General features: G+C 36.8%; 3 protein-coding genes across 5 annotated transcripts; 2 read left to right on the forward strand and 1 right to left on the reverse strand.

The window, feature by feature from the left end:
• Positions 1-5: 5 nt before the first annotated feature.
• On the reverse strand, positions 6-4909 carry LOC110847031 (33 kDa inner dynein arm light chain, axonemal). 3 transcript variants are annotated; one of them, XM_035850315.1, is made up of 8 exons: positions 4796-4909; positions 4435-4546; positions 1350-1457; positions 983-1162; positions 765-897; positions 562-691; positions 271-484; positions 9-181 (listed from the first exon to the last, which is right to left on the reverse strand). In XM_035850315.1, the coding sequence occupies exons 3-8, from the start codon at positions 1452-1454 to the stop codon at positions 140-142; spliced, it is 804 nt and encodes a 267-aa protein (XP_035706208.1). In that variant the 5' UTR covers positions 1455-1457; positions 4435-4546; positions 4796-4909; the 3' UTR covers positions 9-139. The 3 variants fall into 3 exon arrangements, with proteins under 3 accessions (XP_035706207.1, XP_035706208.1, XP_021949566.1); XM_035850314.1 differs by lacking the exon at positions 4796-4909 and having other exon boundaries at positions 6-181; positions 4435-4767; XM_022093874.2 differs by lacking the exons at positions 4435-4546; positions 4796-4909 and having other exon boundaries at positions 1350-2032.
• On the forward strand, positions 2151-3679 carry LOC110846683. The gene is made up of 4 exons (XM_022093506.2): positions 2151-2300; positions 2379-3024; positions 3142-3356; positions 3427-3679. The coding sequence occupies exons 2-4, from the start codon at positions 2441-2443 to the stop codon at positions 3600-3602; spliced, it is 975 nt and encodes a 324-aa protein (XP_021949198.1). The 5' UTR covers positions 2151-2300; positions 2379-2440; the 3' UTR covers positions 3603-3679.
• Positions 4900-6995, forward strand: LOC118432862 (serine/arginine-rich splicing factor 4-like). The gene is made up of 4 exons (XM_035850321.1): positions 4900-5313; positions 5457-5764; positions 6405-6505; positions 6617-6995. The coding sequence occupies exons 2-4, from the start codon at positions 5457-5459 to the stop codon at positions 6760-6762; spliced, it is 555 nt and encodes a 184-aa protein (XP_035706214.1). The 5' UTR covers positions 4900-5313; the 3' UTR covers positions 6763-6995.
• Positions 6996-18381: the final 11386 nt, after the last annotated feature.

The raw sequence follows: 18381 nt of genomic DNA on the forward strand, positions 1-18381 counted from the left end.
ATCTCGTTCATTTATTTATTATTCGCACCATCAATGATTGCATAAATATTCCAAACCGTAAAAATGAAAAATTTTTGCTCATATTGCTTGACAGTTCATCGCTAAAATTTCTACAATAACAGGATTGATTGCAGTATTGTTATCCTCCTTTCTTTGGTGCAATGATGCTTTCCAATTGTTGCTGAAATGAGATGAAAATTAGTTGCATAGGTGCTACTAAGTGTACTTCGTAAAGTTATTCGAATTTCTCAATATATAGCCAAAACAAACCTTCAACTGTTGATTAGCTCTTTTGAGGAATTGGATTTCTTCTGCATGCTTCTTCTCTTCAGCATCTTTTTGCTCATTGTACTTTCTCTCAAGTTGTTCAATTTTAATTCGAAGTTCTTGAGTGTCTCGTTCTAAATTCTCTTTGCGCTCGATAACTTCTTGGATTTTCATTTCAAGTTCGGCCTTCCCTGATTCTGCCATCAGTGCTTTTCGCCTGCCAGACGAGGTAGATTATAGTTATAATTATCTGTATTTAGATTACACAAGATGACCAGTAAATCAGAGCTTTACATTCCAAACGCCGTGGAGCTTTCGTACAGAGCTTGGTAGGCTGCCAGGGTCATTCGGATCTCGTCACGAACGCGGAGAAGGAGCAAACCTCTTTCAGCACAATTGATGGTCACTTGACGAATCAGTTCATCTGGTGTAACAGTAGGATTAATAATTTCAGCATATTTTTAGTTCCACGTGACTTTTTATCTCAATTTTTTAACCGAAACATTGCGAATACAGCTCTCGACGAATTGGACAAATCCCGGTTTCGCGAGCCTGGCGTTGCTTCAGCCGCATATCTAAATGTTCCTGAAGATTTATGACGTCCACCCGAGTGGCTGGAACGCTTGAAACCTAATTGTTAAATAATTTGTCGTACAGATAATTTAGTTCGCTAGTATGATTTTTAATAAATAAAACAAAATATGTATGTCCAGACCATTTGCCTCCACAATTTTCCTTCTTCTTCCCATTCTTTGGGTGGAAGGATCGCATTTAAAATTTCTTCCGTTTCCTTCTTGCTCATTCCAGCATCCTGACACACATTTCCAGGTCCAGAAAGGCCAGGAATGTTGGGTGCTTGCGGGAACCCGGGGGTAGTTGGACGACCTCCCATCGCCTAATTAAAGTTGGCATTATATATCTAGTATCTTTAGCAGTATAGTAGATTGATAAGAATGCGTATACTTATTATAGATTAGGTATCACAGAATAAACTAAACACTTAATGATGGTTTGACGTTGATGGTTTGGGGAATAAATGGACATACATACAATATTCACAGACGAATAAACGGTGCTGGTACCTGAAGGTGTCGTTTCTGAGCTTTTTTGTCATGAGTGGTGACCAGAGTGGGGTTGTCGTATTTCACCAAAGTCAGTTGGTTGTTGGGCAAGGTTCCCTCCGCCATTGTCTAAGATGTAGGATACAGAGGAAAATAGAATGTAGGGAAATAGGCAAAATGTGGATCAAGCGATTCCAGACTATTATGTATGCAATCACTGAAGACGAGTTGTCTTGAAATTAAAATATTGTAAACTAACAACCAAAGAATCGTCTTAATTGATGGGTGCGGGTGTTAGCAGTTTTCCTGAGATTTTTTGTGTTCTTATTACTTTTCAAGTTCCAATATATATTATTCTGTGGGCATAACTACGCTCCTGATTTGGCAGCGTTTGTTCAATACTTGTCTCCCGAACTTTCTCCCAAGATTGAACTACAATCATGCATCTTCAAGCTTTCTCCTGGACACATTCCAGGTTTTGAAATTCCAACTAGAATGGTATGCCATGAGCTGTCAGTCCCATTACAAAATTTGATGCATAATAGTATGAACACGACACAATGAAATTTGTGTCGTATTTTTGTTCATACTGAATAACAATAATGAAGTAGGGACAGGGACGAACAAATATGATCATATCAAATGTTTGTAACACTAATCAAGTAACGAATCTCATAGATTGATTATAAAATCACGCAAAATAATTTATCAGACAATGCTACTTTGTTTAGTACATGAAAATTGTTTTGTATTTATTACAATTTTCTTACTTTATCATTCAGCCCCAGCAAACATTGTTTTGGCTCATTTATTGAGCGAATGCGACACAAACGAGCAAAATAAACGTGCGCGTGTAACATTCAATTCAACAATAATATTCAACATAAAATATTTTTATAGAGTTGAAAATTTGAAATTGTAGCTAATAAAGTAACTTCTACCAAGTGTAAATCCAAACTCTGGTGTTTAAAGGTAATTAAATGAATCATTTCAATATGCATGCAGGCTTATAATTCTAATAATGTAGAAATTATTTTATTTTGATATTAGAACATTTAGAACGAGCGAGCAGGACAATTACTATCGACGCAGTCCATTTTAATTGATCGAGGATGCAAAACGTTTGTTCCGAGGGTCGTCGTTTACCAAAGCCTGACTGGGACCAATTTAACCCACGGTGTCACAATCCATCACTTCATGTACCTCGCAGACCTCCCCCACAAAAACGTCCCACTGTCTTTAGCAGCTACTACAGCAAAAAAGAAACCAATACGAGCGGTAATAATGACGCATATCAGCCACGGCCGCCACAATTTAACCCTAACAGCAACAGGTCGAGACCATACAATCGTGGGGGGCACTCCAACAAGCCAATGCTACCACATATTATGTCTGACAACGCTGGCAGTAATTACCCACCAGCTCTAATTCCGAATCAGCAACACCATGAACCAGTAAGGTTTGATCCAACTCAACCATTGCAGCCTTATCAAAATTGGAGACCGGAAAGAAGTGAAATGTCTTTTAAACGGAGAGGTGGCGGAAGACCACGCTACCAAAAGAACAAGAAGCAGCAAAGATTCAATAATACGTTCTCTGATAGTTATGGAAAGCCTGAAGCGATTCTAGAGAAACGTTGCTGTGAATGTGGAGATGCTGATTCTTCATACAAATGTCCACTATGCCTGCTTAAGTAGTACGTTATTTAACAAAAATCGTTAAATATATTTATACATATATTATTTAATGCATATGACTCAAAGTTTACCATGAAAGATAAATGTAATGATAAAACAAATACTTTAATTTGTAGTTGCTCGGTCTCCTGCTATAAGGCTCATAAGGGTGGAATTAATTGCATATCTACTATGAACGAAGAAACCGTGATGGACAAAAACAACGAAGTAAATTGTAAGCTGATAAAAAGCCCACAAAAGATAAGTTTAGTACGAGGAAGAGTCGAGTACTTATATCCCACGGTGGACACAATCAAACCAGAAGCTCTGGAAAAATTGGCGGTCGAAGATTGTAAGAAGCTTTAACTATTTGGTGTATAGTTATTGATATGGTTCTCATCAAAGATTTGGATATTTTCTAGCATTAAGAAGCAGGGTGGTTGATCTACTGAAGAGTCAAGGCTTACGAGATAAGATTCGAAGACTAGATTTATCAGAGGACCCGAGAAAATTGATGGACTCATTTGTGGAGGATAAAGAATTTTCCGAATTCAAAACATTTGTGATCGACAATTTATCAAAGGACTTATTTAGATAAAGCTGCAATTTTTTAAAATAATTATTAATTGAGTTGATTTTCAAGATTTTATATAAATGATAAAAATATTTCCGTGACGTCTTTGCGATTAGTCTGATCATGTTTTTTTAGACATGCACATTTTGTATTTCAGAATCATAGGTGCATCTATTTGTAGCATTAAAAAAAAGTTTTTGTCACAAACAAAACATGAATTGTGAATTAAATTCTACAAATCACTGTTGCGGAGAACCTCTTTCCTGTAACCGTGATAAGTCTCGCCAATCTTGCGGAGATCCGCGTTTCTGCGTCTCACTAAAGTGTTGTGCAAATGGGGATGAATCCGGGATGCCAGGGTGCAGAAGATGTCGATTTGTTCATTGTAAATGTGGAATGTGTCGCCAATGCCGCATATTCAAATACATAAATTCCATCACTGAGCAGCCTGCAATCGAGGGCGGCCGTAACAATAAAATGAATTGCTATAACCCATGTGTCTTTCGTCGTAATAATAACAACCAAAAATGTCAAAAACCACGTATGATCAGTACTAACAGAAATTTGTATTATGATTTCCAATTGGTTGATGAAAGCTTCCATTTAATCTTAAGTAGCGAAAGTTGACCGAGAAAAGAACAATCTCCGCCAAAACCCTCCAGGAGGACCACTGCTGACAGAATACAGAGCCATGTACCAGTACCGAGGTAAAGGTCGATTTGCGACAAGTAACTGCATATACAAGAGCCGGCCTCAAGGACAAAATGGGGTGGACAGAGTAACTTTGCCTCAAGGACTATACTTGCCCGATCAACCGCCATGGCGGAGCACGATGCAAGTCGAGCCTCTCCCGTACCGAATATCGTTGGGGGCGGAGGAGTCGAAATTGATGGAGCTGGATCGTCTCCTCCAAAAGGAAAGGGATAACATGAGCAGAGACCCGGACGACCAGGTTGTGGGCGCAAATCCTGCATGGGATAACAACAATAACAAACAATATCATATTAAAGGTAAACTTAGAGCTGACAAACCAAAATCTGGGCTTTTTCAACCTGAATTTAGCTAAAAATGCATAATAATGGCTTGTACGCCCCAATTTGTCCATTAACCTATACTTTTTCAATTGAGAAGAATAAATTCTGACAATTTTGTAATATTTTTATAATGAAAATTTGTCTGAAAACTTGTAATTTTAATGTAAAATGCAACCAACATACGTGACAAAAGTTGATCGAGTGGCGCCGTCTATCCGACAAGTACCCCGACTTCCACGGCCCACCACATTTTCTGCTTTACAAAAAAACTACATAGTGTGTTGCTTCTGCTTGCTCTTCGTTTGAAATCAACTGTTTTTTAAACCTACTGAAAATTATTACTTCAAAAGTTTCGACATAAAATACTTCAATCAAGTAATCTCTGATTTAAGGAGACTGATTAATAACTGGTGGAAATTAGTACTAATTACACTTGCTACACTTGTCGTTTGTGGATTCTCCAGAACTACTGGACACGTATAATAATCAGTTTAATCGTTTTTGGAATTCTCCAGTGACAAATTAGCAGACTTTCTGAACAGTAATTCGTAGTTGGTGGTGTGTGGTGTATCGGACGAGAAGGGGCAATTCAGCCTCTTCTGAAGTCTGAAGGACGTTCTCGACCTCAAGAGCAGGGAGGCAAATTTGGAGCCGTCGTGGAGTACCTAAAGGACGCACTGAAGTACATATCCGAAGCGATCGTAAGTCTCTTGCACAGTATTATTTTTGGACTAACCATGTTCAAACTTATGCGAATGTTAAGTAGTTATACTTTTGTATGGCCTCTTTGTGGTGACCACATAATGTACATTTTGGATAATAACCTATTACTTTTTGACCACAGATGCCACGAACACGTGGGAAACGAAAGAAACATTCTTCATCTTATGACCGGAGTAGGAGCCGATCACCATCTAGGTCGCGTGGGGAGGACACTGCCGACTCTTCGAAAGGGAGGGGCAGAGACCGAGGCAAGAAACGGCGTCGTCGGGACTATACCGAATCGATTTCGTCGTCGGACTCAAAATCCAGGTCACAGTCCAAGGATTGCTATATTGTATCAAGTAAGTCTAGGTCTCGGACAAAGTCTCGTTCCAGAAGCAAGCGAAGAAAATCAACCCCTCGTGACGACTCGTACCGATATCGAAAGAGGTAAGCCGGTTCACCAAGTTATCTTCGCAACGAAACTTAATGGATTAGAATTATGGAGAATAGATGGCAGATTTGGGGTCACACTTCCGAAGTTTAGTTTGGTGAAACAAACCATTGGTCTAACTCATAGAATAGGCGCTGAGTTAACACATGAATTTGGTATTGATTGTATAACGTTGGATATGCGACTACCTCGTTGGCGAATTTAAAAGACATAGACATTGTGTAGCCATTAAGCAACGGTTGTATTTTTGGCTTAATTGTTATAATATTTAATGCATCCATCAATTGAATTCAAAACAGAGATCTCTTCCTCAGCATCACTTGACTGGTTCAACACGTTTTTTTCTCTCGAAATGTTAAACAATATCGAACGAACGGATGCGAAAGACAAGATCCATGTTCTATCATCTACGAGATGCATTTCATAAGAAGCAAGGTAAATGTCTACCTGTTGATAAGGCTATTTTATTATTTAATATAATGCTACATTTGTGCTACTACAACCAAAGATTGCTTTTAATTTCTAATTCTCTCTTCTTGGCTGTGAAAGTATTTCAGTATATTTTGATACTAGTCTACCACACCGTTACTTACTTTTAACCATGAGATAAAAACTATTTATTACTCTAAACTTAAGGTCTTCCTCTATCGACCCAGCTCAAGATCGATCGAATGATCAAGCAAGATCTTTGCGCGAAGATCTTATCGTTCTTGCCGATTGCCAACAATTTTGTTGTGGTAGGTACTCCACAACGATTAAGACCCATATAATGTGTACATATTATTATAGCGTTCTAAATTGTGATCTAATGTGTTAATCTGCAAACTTTTTTTATGATTCCCTTATAGAATCAGAGTCGATTGGTTTCCGCATTTACGTCAAGCTGTATTTCAAGTCGACTGCAAGACGCAGACCTGACTACGAGTTTACTTTACTTTTAGTCATATACCTCTGTAGCTTTATACATATGAGGTGTAATATTTTGTCACAGTAGTTTTTCCATCTTTCTCAGTTCCTTCCAGTCAATTTGATTCAGATTATTAGCCATCAAATGATCATAATACCAGAGTGCTTTATTTAATTCAGAAACCTTCCACTGTTACTTTTCCGGTTCGTTTCCAAAAATAGAATTTATGCTGGTTTTCGATAATTATCTGATTAAATTCTTGGTCATTTTAAATAGTACAAAATAAATATATCCATTGACTTTGATATATATTAATTTGCCGTTTCTTTACATGTATTCGTCCTTCAAAACTTTCTCACTACCCATTGAGTTGTTAGGTTTGCGATTTCAAGGGAAACCCCCACTAGCATACTTTTCAGGTATTTATTATTAATACATATCACATGCGTTGGTGGCATTACTAGTGGAAAAGGCGGGGCTGCTCTTGACAATTATTGAGTTAATCTAGTGATGAAGATAATAATTTAATATTTATGCCATTTTCGCTTACCACATGGAACTATGTGACGTATTTTATGGTTCACAGAAATCAGAAAATTTGCAAGAATTTTATAATTTGATAACTAATATATAATCGAGTTTTGAGTTCTCAGTCCACAACGAAGATACTACGTATCCTACTTACTACGTAACCTCAAGTTTGTCGGTCATTTTGGTAGCAGCTTTCTTAAGATAGTAATGTTCAATATCAACTTCATATGGAAGCGAATTATTAATTATTAGTTATCTTTAATATAATAATTTACTGGCTCAAAGTTGTAGTTGGAGAAGATCAATGTCATTGGTCATGAATCTACGTGATGTGATCCACAATGTTAAGTATAATCACAGCCTACGTAAAGAGGTGTTGTTATCCATTCGATTAAGATGTTTCGTTCGATTATCTTTTAAGGATGAAATTAAATTAGTAATACGTTCTTTGCAGATTGTGTGACCGCATGACTATTCATATCTTAATTTCCGCATACCCTGCAGGCATTTATGCTTTTTTGATCTAGTTTCAATTTAGAGCCGTTGATTTTTCAGCGAACCATAATAATCATCGCCTCCACAAGTTCAATGAATAATCTTTGTTTCAAATATGGAGTCAATAATCTTCTGTTGGGTGTCCACATTTGGCCTAAACATAATTGCGATGAGTTCTTTCAATGAGATGGGATGCTCTGATAAATGTTTCATTTCCGAGTTTTATTTTGTTCCTGTCTGTCTTCACTGGTTTGATATGGCCTGACTTTGTGGTATTATTAATTGATGGCGTAGGAAGGATGTATGTATCACGGTAGCAAACGTTGCAATCCTGGCAATTATCAGAAGCAAGGAAATGCAATCTTTTATTGTGACTTTATACCCATCATTTAAATCATTATGCCATAATTTGACATTTGCAATAATTTTATTTGACATTGACATTGTAATTTTGCATAAACATTTATGTCATCTTCTCCATTTCGATCTGACGTTGATTTACAAAACATGTTGTGTTATGGTTTATTAGATCAGTAAACATGTTAAATGTTTGGACTAAATCACATTATCTCACGACAGGATTCTTCCATATCTGGAGGAATTATTCAAGTACAATTTGTTGTATTTGGTCATTTGATCATGGGTGATGTATATCCAGTTGTCGCTTACGACAGCAAATGACAAAAGGTTGTGGCAACTTCTTCCGAAAAGTACATCAGTATTGGGAACTGCATCTTGTCGAGTGTCCTGCTGTGCTCCTTTTAATACTGCAACTTTATGTTTCATACTCACAATTACTGAAGCATTTACTTATTTGTTTCTTAATGTTTGTTGTAAAGTGGGTAGGTACATAATTGAGTGGTATCATGAACACATTTTGACCATCCGTCTTTTATTTGATTGAGATCAAGGAACATGGAACACCTGACTTACAACTCGCAACAAGTTATTGAAACCATTAAATGATATCACTTCTTAACATGGGCAGCCATTTTATGAAGAATACCGATTGGAGTGTTTACTTGAAATTTACATATGCTACGCAATTACTTGCATCATTTTACCTTAATATAAATTCCTTGTGAAAAGATGATGCTCGGATGCCTCGGATTAAGAATTTCCACTCTTGATATAATCATGATAATTAATCTGTAATTTCTCAAAGGGTCGTAAGTCGTAATGCATATGATGTATAATGTCCAGCAGATGGTCGTTGGATTGGATGACATTATCTCATTTATTTTTGGACATCAATAACTTTTTCGAACCTGTTTCTAAAAATGCTTTAGATTTAGTACTTGGCGATGTCTCAAATAGTCTCAATGCCTCTGGTATATTTATTGAAGGATCGCACTCTAAATGAAGTTGGCTGCATACATAAACTTTATCAACAAGTTCATAAAACTAGTCATTGTGTATTTGGCTGAGAAGATTTTTATTTCAAGTCCCTATTTGTGTAATTAGTAAAATATTTCTACGTCTTTAAATATTTAATTGCGTATAAATTTGAAGTGATACTGCGACATTTAGTGGCTGACGAAATGAGAAAAGAATTTAAAAGTCACGACCGCGTGTCATGTAGTTCGCTTCCACAATCAGTTTCAAACTATTCACTATTTACTGGCTAGTTAGGTTTATGACTTGCATGTATGGGCTGAATCATCAGTTAGTCGAAGCGATTTATTTTAGGATAAATCTAAAATTCCACTCTCTGTGCTCACGGTGTGACAAAATTATGTCCGGAAAAAGATGAGAATTTTATAACCGTGAGATAGTGTATAGTACATAATAATATCAACGGTTATTTCATATGCATAACTTGCAACGTTGCATGGTGGCACTGGTTGATAGCGTTGTTGTTGGTGTGGGCTGATGGAGATAGGGAAACAAGAAAAGAGCTTCTCATCATAAATGGTCAGTTGGTATTGAGCAGGCAAGTGTAAAAGGTTAGAGAAATAATATAATATAAGGATGGGAATTGGGATGGAATAGCTGAGGAGTTGATTCCCTACTGCAGAAATTGCATGGGTTTGCAGATTCAGATAACTGTATTCTCTCGACTCGGTCTTGGCTCAACCAACCAACCAACCCTCAAGTAGCTCAGATTCAGTACCTTGTTGTCTCACAGACAGGCAGGTATTTTGTATCATTAGCGATTTAGCCGTCCATTTCATTCCTTATTCATTTTCTTCACTGTGCGTATGTGCCCCCTGCGAGTAACGTGAGGAAACCACCAGAGTTCTAGAGTTTTAAAAACTTTGCAGATGAACATAGTTGACGGTCGTCGTCTCGTTCCAAAAATCATAGCCGGAAATAAAGACTCTGCATCCTTTTCTCATTCACTCTCCACTCGTAACAAATAATCATGGGATCGCACTGTTTTGAATTTCACTCGTGTTCAAAAGTGACTGACTTCCTGCGTGTGTTCGCCACTATGAGCCTTTGCAAGGAGGTGACGATTTCGGATTTTTGTGATACCAGAATCTGCTCCGAGTGATTTGTTTGGGACATTCACTTCATCATCTCGAATCTCTGCGTCTCATGCTGGTGTTGACGAAAGGATTTTTGACTGTTGGACCCAGGAGCTATTCGTCCGTTGCAAATTGTATGCATTTTGAAAATATTATCTTTATTGCTTTACGGTGCAAGTAACTCAGCTTTCAATCAATTAGCTTTCATAATTTTTCATATCATCCTCCTCATAATCTCAATATTTTTTTAAACGGCTTCTACTAGTAGTCATATTTGGTCCGGTAAAATGAAGCTTCAATCACGATGATGTCATACACTGGTCTTTTCTCAGTTGGAGTATATTTCGCTTTTGGCAACTCTTTGTGATGGCTTTAATTTTTTCATGAAAATGTTCGACTGAAGTAGTCCTAATGATAATTACTTTGAAGGTTTTAATTGTGATTAGATTGATCCTTTAGTAGCAATATATAATCTTGACTAACCTGACCAGCAGCACCTTGCACGTCTTGGCTTGATAAAGGTCTTGGCTTTATTTGGTCATATTAATACTATTTATCTGACAATTTTTTGATTGACCGCTCTGCGATATCGTCATCATCGTCATACTTGCACTATTCGATTTGAAGAAGGACTCAGAATTATTTTTTTACAGAGAAGATTACATTGTCATTGAAAGTATTGTTAAAGACAAAGAGAACCGAATAGTATGCTCGGCTGAGCTCATGTGGGTTTTTATTTAACTGACTATGATTCTTCTAATAATTATTTATCTCGATTATTTTTGTGCATACTCGCTACTCGTACATCTATTATATAGAGCTGGGCTAATCCTAAATTGAAAGTTTTCAACGATAAACCCTCTGAACTTGACAGGCCAGGGTTATATTTATTTATTGTTTAAAATGCGTCTGCTGGATGTGAGCGTGCACTCTCTGTTAATTTTGGTATTTTTTAATTGACTAGTTATTATTGACGGCTTTAAGTTGACTTGGCCGTCGTATTTGTCGCCAAATTCTCTACCATATTATGCATACCAAACATGTTGACTGGTCGCATCATCGTATGAAATACCGTTACGTTTTTATCCACGCTAAATTGTATTTAATGAGTGTACACGATCATTTTACGTGAAGACATTTCGAATGGGAGGGATCCTCGAGATGTCAACTTATAAGAGACACTTATGGCTTGAGATGGACTCGTAACTCGTTAAATTTGCACTTGCTTCGTGCATTTGTATGTATAAATGCTCTTCTTGTGTCGCCTTGTAGATCAGCCATACACAGTTTACCTTGACACGCTGTTCCAACGGCCAATAATGCTAGAAGATGTAATATCCTGAGTCGTGACCACATATTGCATAGTACACATAATACACGATACTTGTTTTGAATGCAATTTAATTTTCTAACAATTCTGCCAATTTTATAATACAATTATTATACAACTTACTTAAAATCAGAGATTATGTACTGTACTAAAATACTCCATATACAATTTTGGTTTATTTATTACAATTACTGTCGTGGTAAATATTTGATTTCTTTTATTCCCAAAAGAAACAATATACACAGGCCAGGCAAAGTGACTATCATCATCCGATGTGGAGAATAGTAGTGGTCAACCAGAAACACATGGAAATAATCATGACGTTTTAAAGGAATGTCTTTTCATGTGATTGATGGATTTGTAAACACTCCTTTGTCTTTTCACAGTACGATCCTTATTTCCACATGTTTCTCTGAAAAGTTGCAGATGGTTGTTAGATATTTATATAATACACCCAGACAGCATTTCGTTTGATTGGGAAACTCCTTGATTTTGATTTGACGTTGGTGACACAATACTGTCAACGCAAGTCATTATTGTTAGATTTTGTATGTTTCCTTTTCATCCATGATACCTGCTTTTTTAAATTTTGCCATCTCATTTATCTTATCTACAGTGCTGTTGCATTATTTGCTTAATAGACCTTAAATCGTCCAAAATTGTGCAATTAGGTGACTCCCTTGAGACTTTTCCTTTTGGACACAATAATAACGTTGGCTTTAAATAGGTTCTCAGTTTCAACTCATGAATACAAAGTATACATACTTGAGATACTTGACTTGCTCAGTCACACAGCTATGAAGCTATAAGCTTGCTGAGATTTATTTATTTGTTAAATTCATGAACATGGAGCCTTTCACTTCTCGGCAGGGGACACGTTAAAGATGGAATTGGTCGAATGGCTTGCATGATGCTGCTGCTTATTGAACTGATTTTGTAACATTGGCATTGACACTAATACAAAAATTTACTGTATTATGTGAGCATTTATACCACGGATTCAGAATACATAATTTACTTTTGTATTAAATTGATACTGACAAGTGAACTCTGCTTCTTAGACACATTAAAATAATTAGTTATAAAAATGTGCTCTTGTCTCAACAATTCCTACTTGTATCCAAAACAAAAAGCATTACAGACACACATAAACTCTTTTATAGAAAATATATTTAATAATCCATCATGCAGTTGGCATACTGAATTTTCCACAGTTTTGCGATACTTTGTTATTATTGTTCCGCTTGTCCGATAAACTTTTGCTAGAGGAAGTGAACAGACCTGACTTAGTTTCAATTCTAAGGTTAAAACACGCATGTATTTATATAAAAGGTTAGCCTATAGTTTTCTCTTGATACTCGTTCACACTAAACACAATCCTACACACCAGTAATGTTAATCCTAATGTCTTATACGAATTGGATCGGAATTGTTATACGTATGCTCAACTATTATCTACACCCTTTGAAATAGTGCTGCATTATTGCTAATAATAAATGTTTAAGCAAAGTCGACAACCTTAGAATAATGCAAGCTTTTTGAACATTGGACGGATGGCCGTACTTTCTTCATTACTGTCCTCTCTTCGATTTTGCGGAATAGCTGACTTATCAATGTCCTGTGATGAGAAACGTGTATATGAAATACGGGTTCACTCGTAATTTGCCATTTGCACGCGACGCAGAGTCAGACATGTTAATTTGTCCAAACTGCCTAAACGGATAAATGATACTTTATCATTTCCATTTCCTTTTCTGCTCACGTTTCTCCAATCTCGAAACTATCAACCGTACCGAAATATTCTTACTTTGTTTTCCCATAATGACAGGTTTCGTTTAGTTGTGACCTGAGCTGACAGCTGTATTCTCTGAAAAAGTTTGTCGCAGTGAGAAAATCAGAATTGATCGGGAAATCAAATGGCGATGATGATAAGTTGGTTGTATACGATGCATAGTAAATATGTATGTATGTCTAGGGCTCTAGGAGGTAATAATAATAACGGAAGTTGGCATATCCTATATCCTATATCCTATATCAGTAAACAGTGCCTGCGATACACTGATGCAAATAAATGCTACGTTAACCTGCGGGATTATCATCGCTGAGGACATGGGAATTTATTTTGTCTGTTAGCAGTCTATTGTTTACTTGCAGTTGTAGATTTTTGTAGGTGGCTGTTTTGTATTCGATCTGGCTTTATCAATATTTACTTTCATATTCAGATTTATTTGATTTATTATAAGCGCACACTGACTGATCCCGAGTCGATCCACTATCGTTTCCCATACATGCAAAAAAATTATTTGTATGTTTATATTTCTGCTTGGGACACAACAGTATCTGACAATTTGTATTTATATTATTCACAATAATACCCTACTTTTGATCCTTTTTAGCTCTAGTCAGGGCTTATAGAACCGGTATGTTTGTGTGTCGGATAATCCATACCTATACCGCTTTTTAAAAGTCGCTATTTTCAGCTGAAATTTTTGGAGACCAAAAATTGTCATATGCGTAGCCAATACAACTTTGGAAGTTCAAGATTATAAAGAAGCGAGCGAGCGATTATAAAGAGCTTCGTAGTCAAGAGCGAGGGGTTGTAATTACTAAAAAAACGTGTGCCAAATCAAAGTAAATCAAACATTCGGCCATCCCCACCTCAGGGAGTGATAACCCGGTCAATTCTGACAAAAATTTAGAAGCAAACTTCCCTGACTCGGGCTAAATGAAGTCTGCACTGTAGGTTATTTTTATTTTGTTTGATCCAGCATGGAATATTGAATCAGGAAGGGGTGTCATTTAGTCATATGGAGATGAATACCATCTCCATGTATTACGAATAACCTGGATTTGGGTTTCTACCACTTTTATGTAAAACCTCAAATCAATTTGAATTTAAGAAGATTTTAATATCCCATTGTTCTAGTTTAGTATTTATTTTACTTGATCGATCACACGGCACACCCAGTTAACGAAGGTCCTCATAAAATAAACATAAAAACCTAACAAACTAATTAGCACTACTAATTTAGTAGTGCTTGTACATTGGAAGAATAGATTTATCTGTGTATACTCTACCTTTAGGTCATTTTGTCTCATTATCTGGTTCTGCCAAAGCTATGTAATTGTGTACAAGATAAATTAGACCAAATCATCTAAATTTAAATACCATTTTGTAAGTAAAATCAAAGTGCGAGGGAAAGTGGCCTAAAGTTTACTGCTTAAAAATTCATAATGTGTATCTGTCTCTTTGTTATTGTTATGGGGTAGTTGCAGTCTGGTTTGACGCTCCTGTTAATGGTAGTGCCAACACTGTAATAGTAAAATTATTAATAAATGCAGCCGACTGGTATTATCTTTCATTTTTATGACTCTTTGCAATTTGCACTGTTGTATATACGAACTTCTGGGATGATGTCAAGCAAAACGTAACAAAATCATAGGTAGAGGAAAAGTGAGATTTTTGATGCAGATATAAAAATTCAAGTGTTGCGAAACAAGAGCACACATCCACGTTACTTAAGCACAATGAGGATATTATGTAATTTTAAGTGAGAAAAGTGAAGTAGGAAAATATTTATGTGTAAACAATTATTGTAAGCAACGTTTATAGTTTAGAATGTGCTTAACTAATGCAACTTAATTATACAAGTCAAAAAGTTATAAACTTTCTTTAATTTAATTGTGCCTTAATAGTTAGTTTGACTCTGTCTTTAACTTCGTTTGCAACAAATAGAAGCTACAATGTTGTTTCAATTTATATTTATATGCAACCACACGTATGCATAACCTTTACGAATTTGACCGGAAACGTAAAAGATTGATGAACTAACGTTAATCTCCTGAAATTTCAAACTGATGATGACTCATCCTCGCCATTCAGAGGTTTTTTGTTCCACTTCTTGTTAATATGTTTCTCATAATCATCGTCTGATCTGTCGCCCACATACACCTCTCGAGGCATCAATGATCACACACAATCATCGTCTGCTGATTCGTCGCATTTATTTACCGTGCCTAAAATAACGGTGCTTTGACTGGAACGTTCATTATGGGTCAACAAACGGAGGAGCTGGTCGTTGATTGTGTTTGGCCTGGCGAATTCTATTTTTTGCTGCTATTCATTATCTTGACTCTCATGCGATGTGATGACCCCAGCCCAGCGTCGTTTTTAAGTCTGCCTTCCTGCCTGTGCATTTTTTTTGTTCCGAGTAGCAGTGTCAAAAGTAGATCATGTGTACATTCGAGATGAAACGTCTCTCTATATGGTGAACTGAGCTCAATCAGCAACATTCAACATACTTACTTATTACTAACACTGGATAGCGATGAGTCGAGATCGAATTTGTATTATTTGGGTCTAAGTTGTGAGGTCAACGTCGAGTCTTCTCGGCACTTACAAATGTCCGAGTTTAACTGACGTAGATTACAGTTCTCATTTATACCTTCTCCTGAAGAGATTATACAAACACATATGAAGGGAAGTGACCAAAGTTTGGTTTCTAACTTAATAAAATTGTTGATGCGTTTACTATCTTGTGTTTGTGCACTTTGTGACAAGATTTTTTAGACGACACAATTTCTGAATAATTTGTAGTCACTAAATTCACTAGCGTGGATTTTTAATTGTGTGTCGTGCAATTCCAGAAGGTATGTTTCCCGTTTTTTTAGAAATAGCTTCTGTATTTTGATCAATTAGGGTACGCTGTATAGTAATTTGGACGCTTGCCTTAAGATTAGTTTAAGATCTCATTCTTAAAAAATAACGATGACTTGTTGAACGAGTATGCATACACATGCATGTACTTCCTAGCTTCCAATTTACTGTGATAATACATAAATTAAATTGTTCCAAAGGTAGGCAGGTAATAATAATCTGTCAAAGTTGGTTATGGTTTCGAATCGGTATACATCGCATTTACATTCGGAAATGATGCGTATGCAAACACATCGTTCGGCAGAATGCTGTTATTACGCTTGCCACTGTCACTGAAAGAATCTAATCAAAGAGCAACGCTCTTATCCAACCACCGGTACGTTGTTGAAGGGTGGAGTTGAGTGTAGTGGAGATTAAATATTATTTATTGTCATCATTGCATGTTTACTTTTGGTTAAGGTGTGGTTAATGTAACTCATTTCGTTGTTGATGATGATGACGACAAATTATGGGTGCATCTCATCTGCCCTGTTCTTTGTTGACGGGGTTGTGGTTGTAAAGCTGTATATTCTGGCGAATGAGCTCGGCTTTGTTTCTGAGCTCCAGCTAAATCGTGTCGCAAACAATGGTAATTGTCGCTTGGTTTATTGTTGTTGTCGATTGTATTGAGATGAAAAAGTTTATTTTGCCAGTTGTTGAATTGTTTGTCGTGTAATACTGCCTGTGTGCATGTACGTATGCATTCGGTGTCATTTCCTCTTATCATCGGATTTCATGTTATTGTGGTCACCAATTGTGTGAAACTAAAGGTAGTTCAGAGTAAAAGTTGAACTAGTTTCATTCATGTTTTTCCCAAGCAGGACACGTGATTCAAAGGGCCAAAGGTAAACGAAATGGGAGTTATGTTACTCTACGCTTCATTTCAGTTTAATGCCCTCCTCTCCTACGAAATGAATGTGGACAGGAATAAGTCAGCTCAAGAAAGAAGTTGCTGGTTCGCGGAAACCGTACTGATCGTAGTGGTTCTTCAGAAGATGCGCGTTGGCGTTGTTGAGATTGATTTAACGTCGCTTACTATGTACACTCGTTCAGTCTTGAAATTCGAGTGAGCGAGGAGATTCCATGCATACTCTGTAGAAATTAGACTACTCAGGAAATAATTTTGCACATCATACAAAAAAAGTAAAAAACACAAAGTGTCAATACGGTACAAGTTCAAGTAATTCGCTAATTTGTAAAACATGATTTGATTGAGATTGGAGGAATTTATTAAACAATGAGGATGAGGCACGTACTAGGTGGGGGACGGTTGCAGGTGGGAATATTATATAAGGATGTTCTCTGGCGTATTTTGCATCTCATTTATTACGAAGGGGTGAAATGCCTTTATAAGATCGTCCGTCTGTCTGTTGGTCCGATAACTCGATAACACGACATACGGACTTCAAGCTTAACTTACTAAGGTCAAGGGACAGATCTTATTAGAAAATACGCACTATAGGTAACAAGGTCACGGTGCCAGATCGCATGTCATAATTTTTTAAAATTAGACATCATGCGACGACTCAAATCGATAGTATTGTTAAAGACTTGTTCATCCAACGGAATATGTCATTTAACCTGCGACACCCAGGTGACCGTGTGGACGAGGTCAAAGGTCACAAATGTCGAAAACACTTCAGACGTGTCAATTTTACCAGATTTTTCAGCAATATGATTGTGACATATGACACACTGGTTTCACCCCGTGGTTACATGCGTTGTAAGGGTTATTGCAGTATTACTATGCATGCAGAAACTTAATGAATCCGTTGAATCAAGTCAAACTACTTTGTTTGCAAACCAAAACTTTACCTTTCTTAACCTTTGCGCATTTGAGGATTCATTTATTTTATTGTTGTTCAATGACAATTTGAAGAGAAGGAAGGCCTACCTCGTTGTGCATTGAAAAATTGCCTTGATATACTTGATCCTTTTGACCGCGGGCAGAGTTATTCTTTCGACAGTGCACACATACTTCTGTTGTGTGGGTGGGTCAATCAATCTATGAGGGTATTCGTTATTTCTTCGTATCCGTAGTATCGTAAAATAGTTTACGAAGATAAAACAAGGGGTCAGCTTTCGTAAAAATCGTAAGCGTAGTAACGCGATTTTCGATGAGAAAATCTTACGACGCTTACTTAAGCGTCGTAAGTTATTTTACGATACGAAGAAATAATGAA

The sequence above is a fragment of the Folsomia candida genome, unplaced genomic scaffold, assembly GCF_002217175.1.
Source record: "Folsomia candida strain VU population unplaced genomic scaffold, ASM221717v1 Fcan01_Sc003, whole genome shotgun sequence".
In the NCBI taxonomy this organism is placed as follows: Eukaryota; Metazoa; Arthropoda; class Collembola; order Entomobryomorpha; family Isotomidae; genus Folsomia; species Folsomia candida.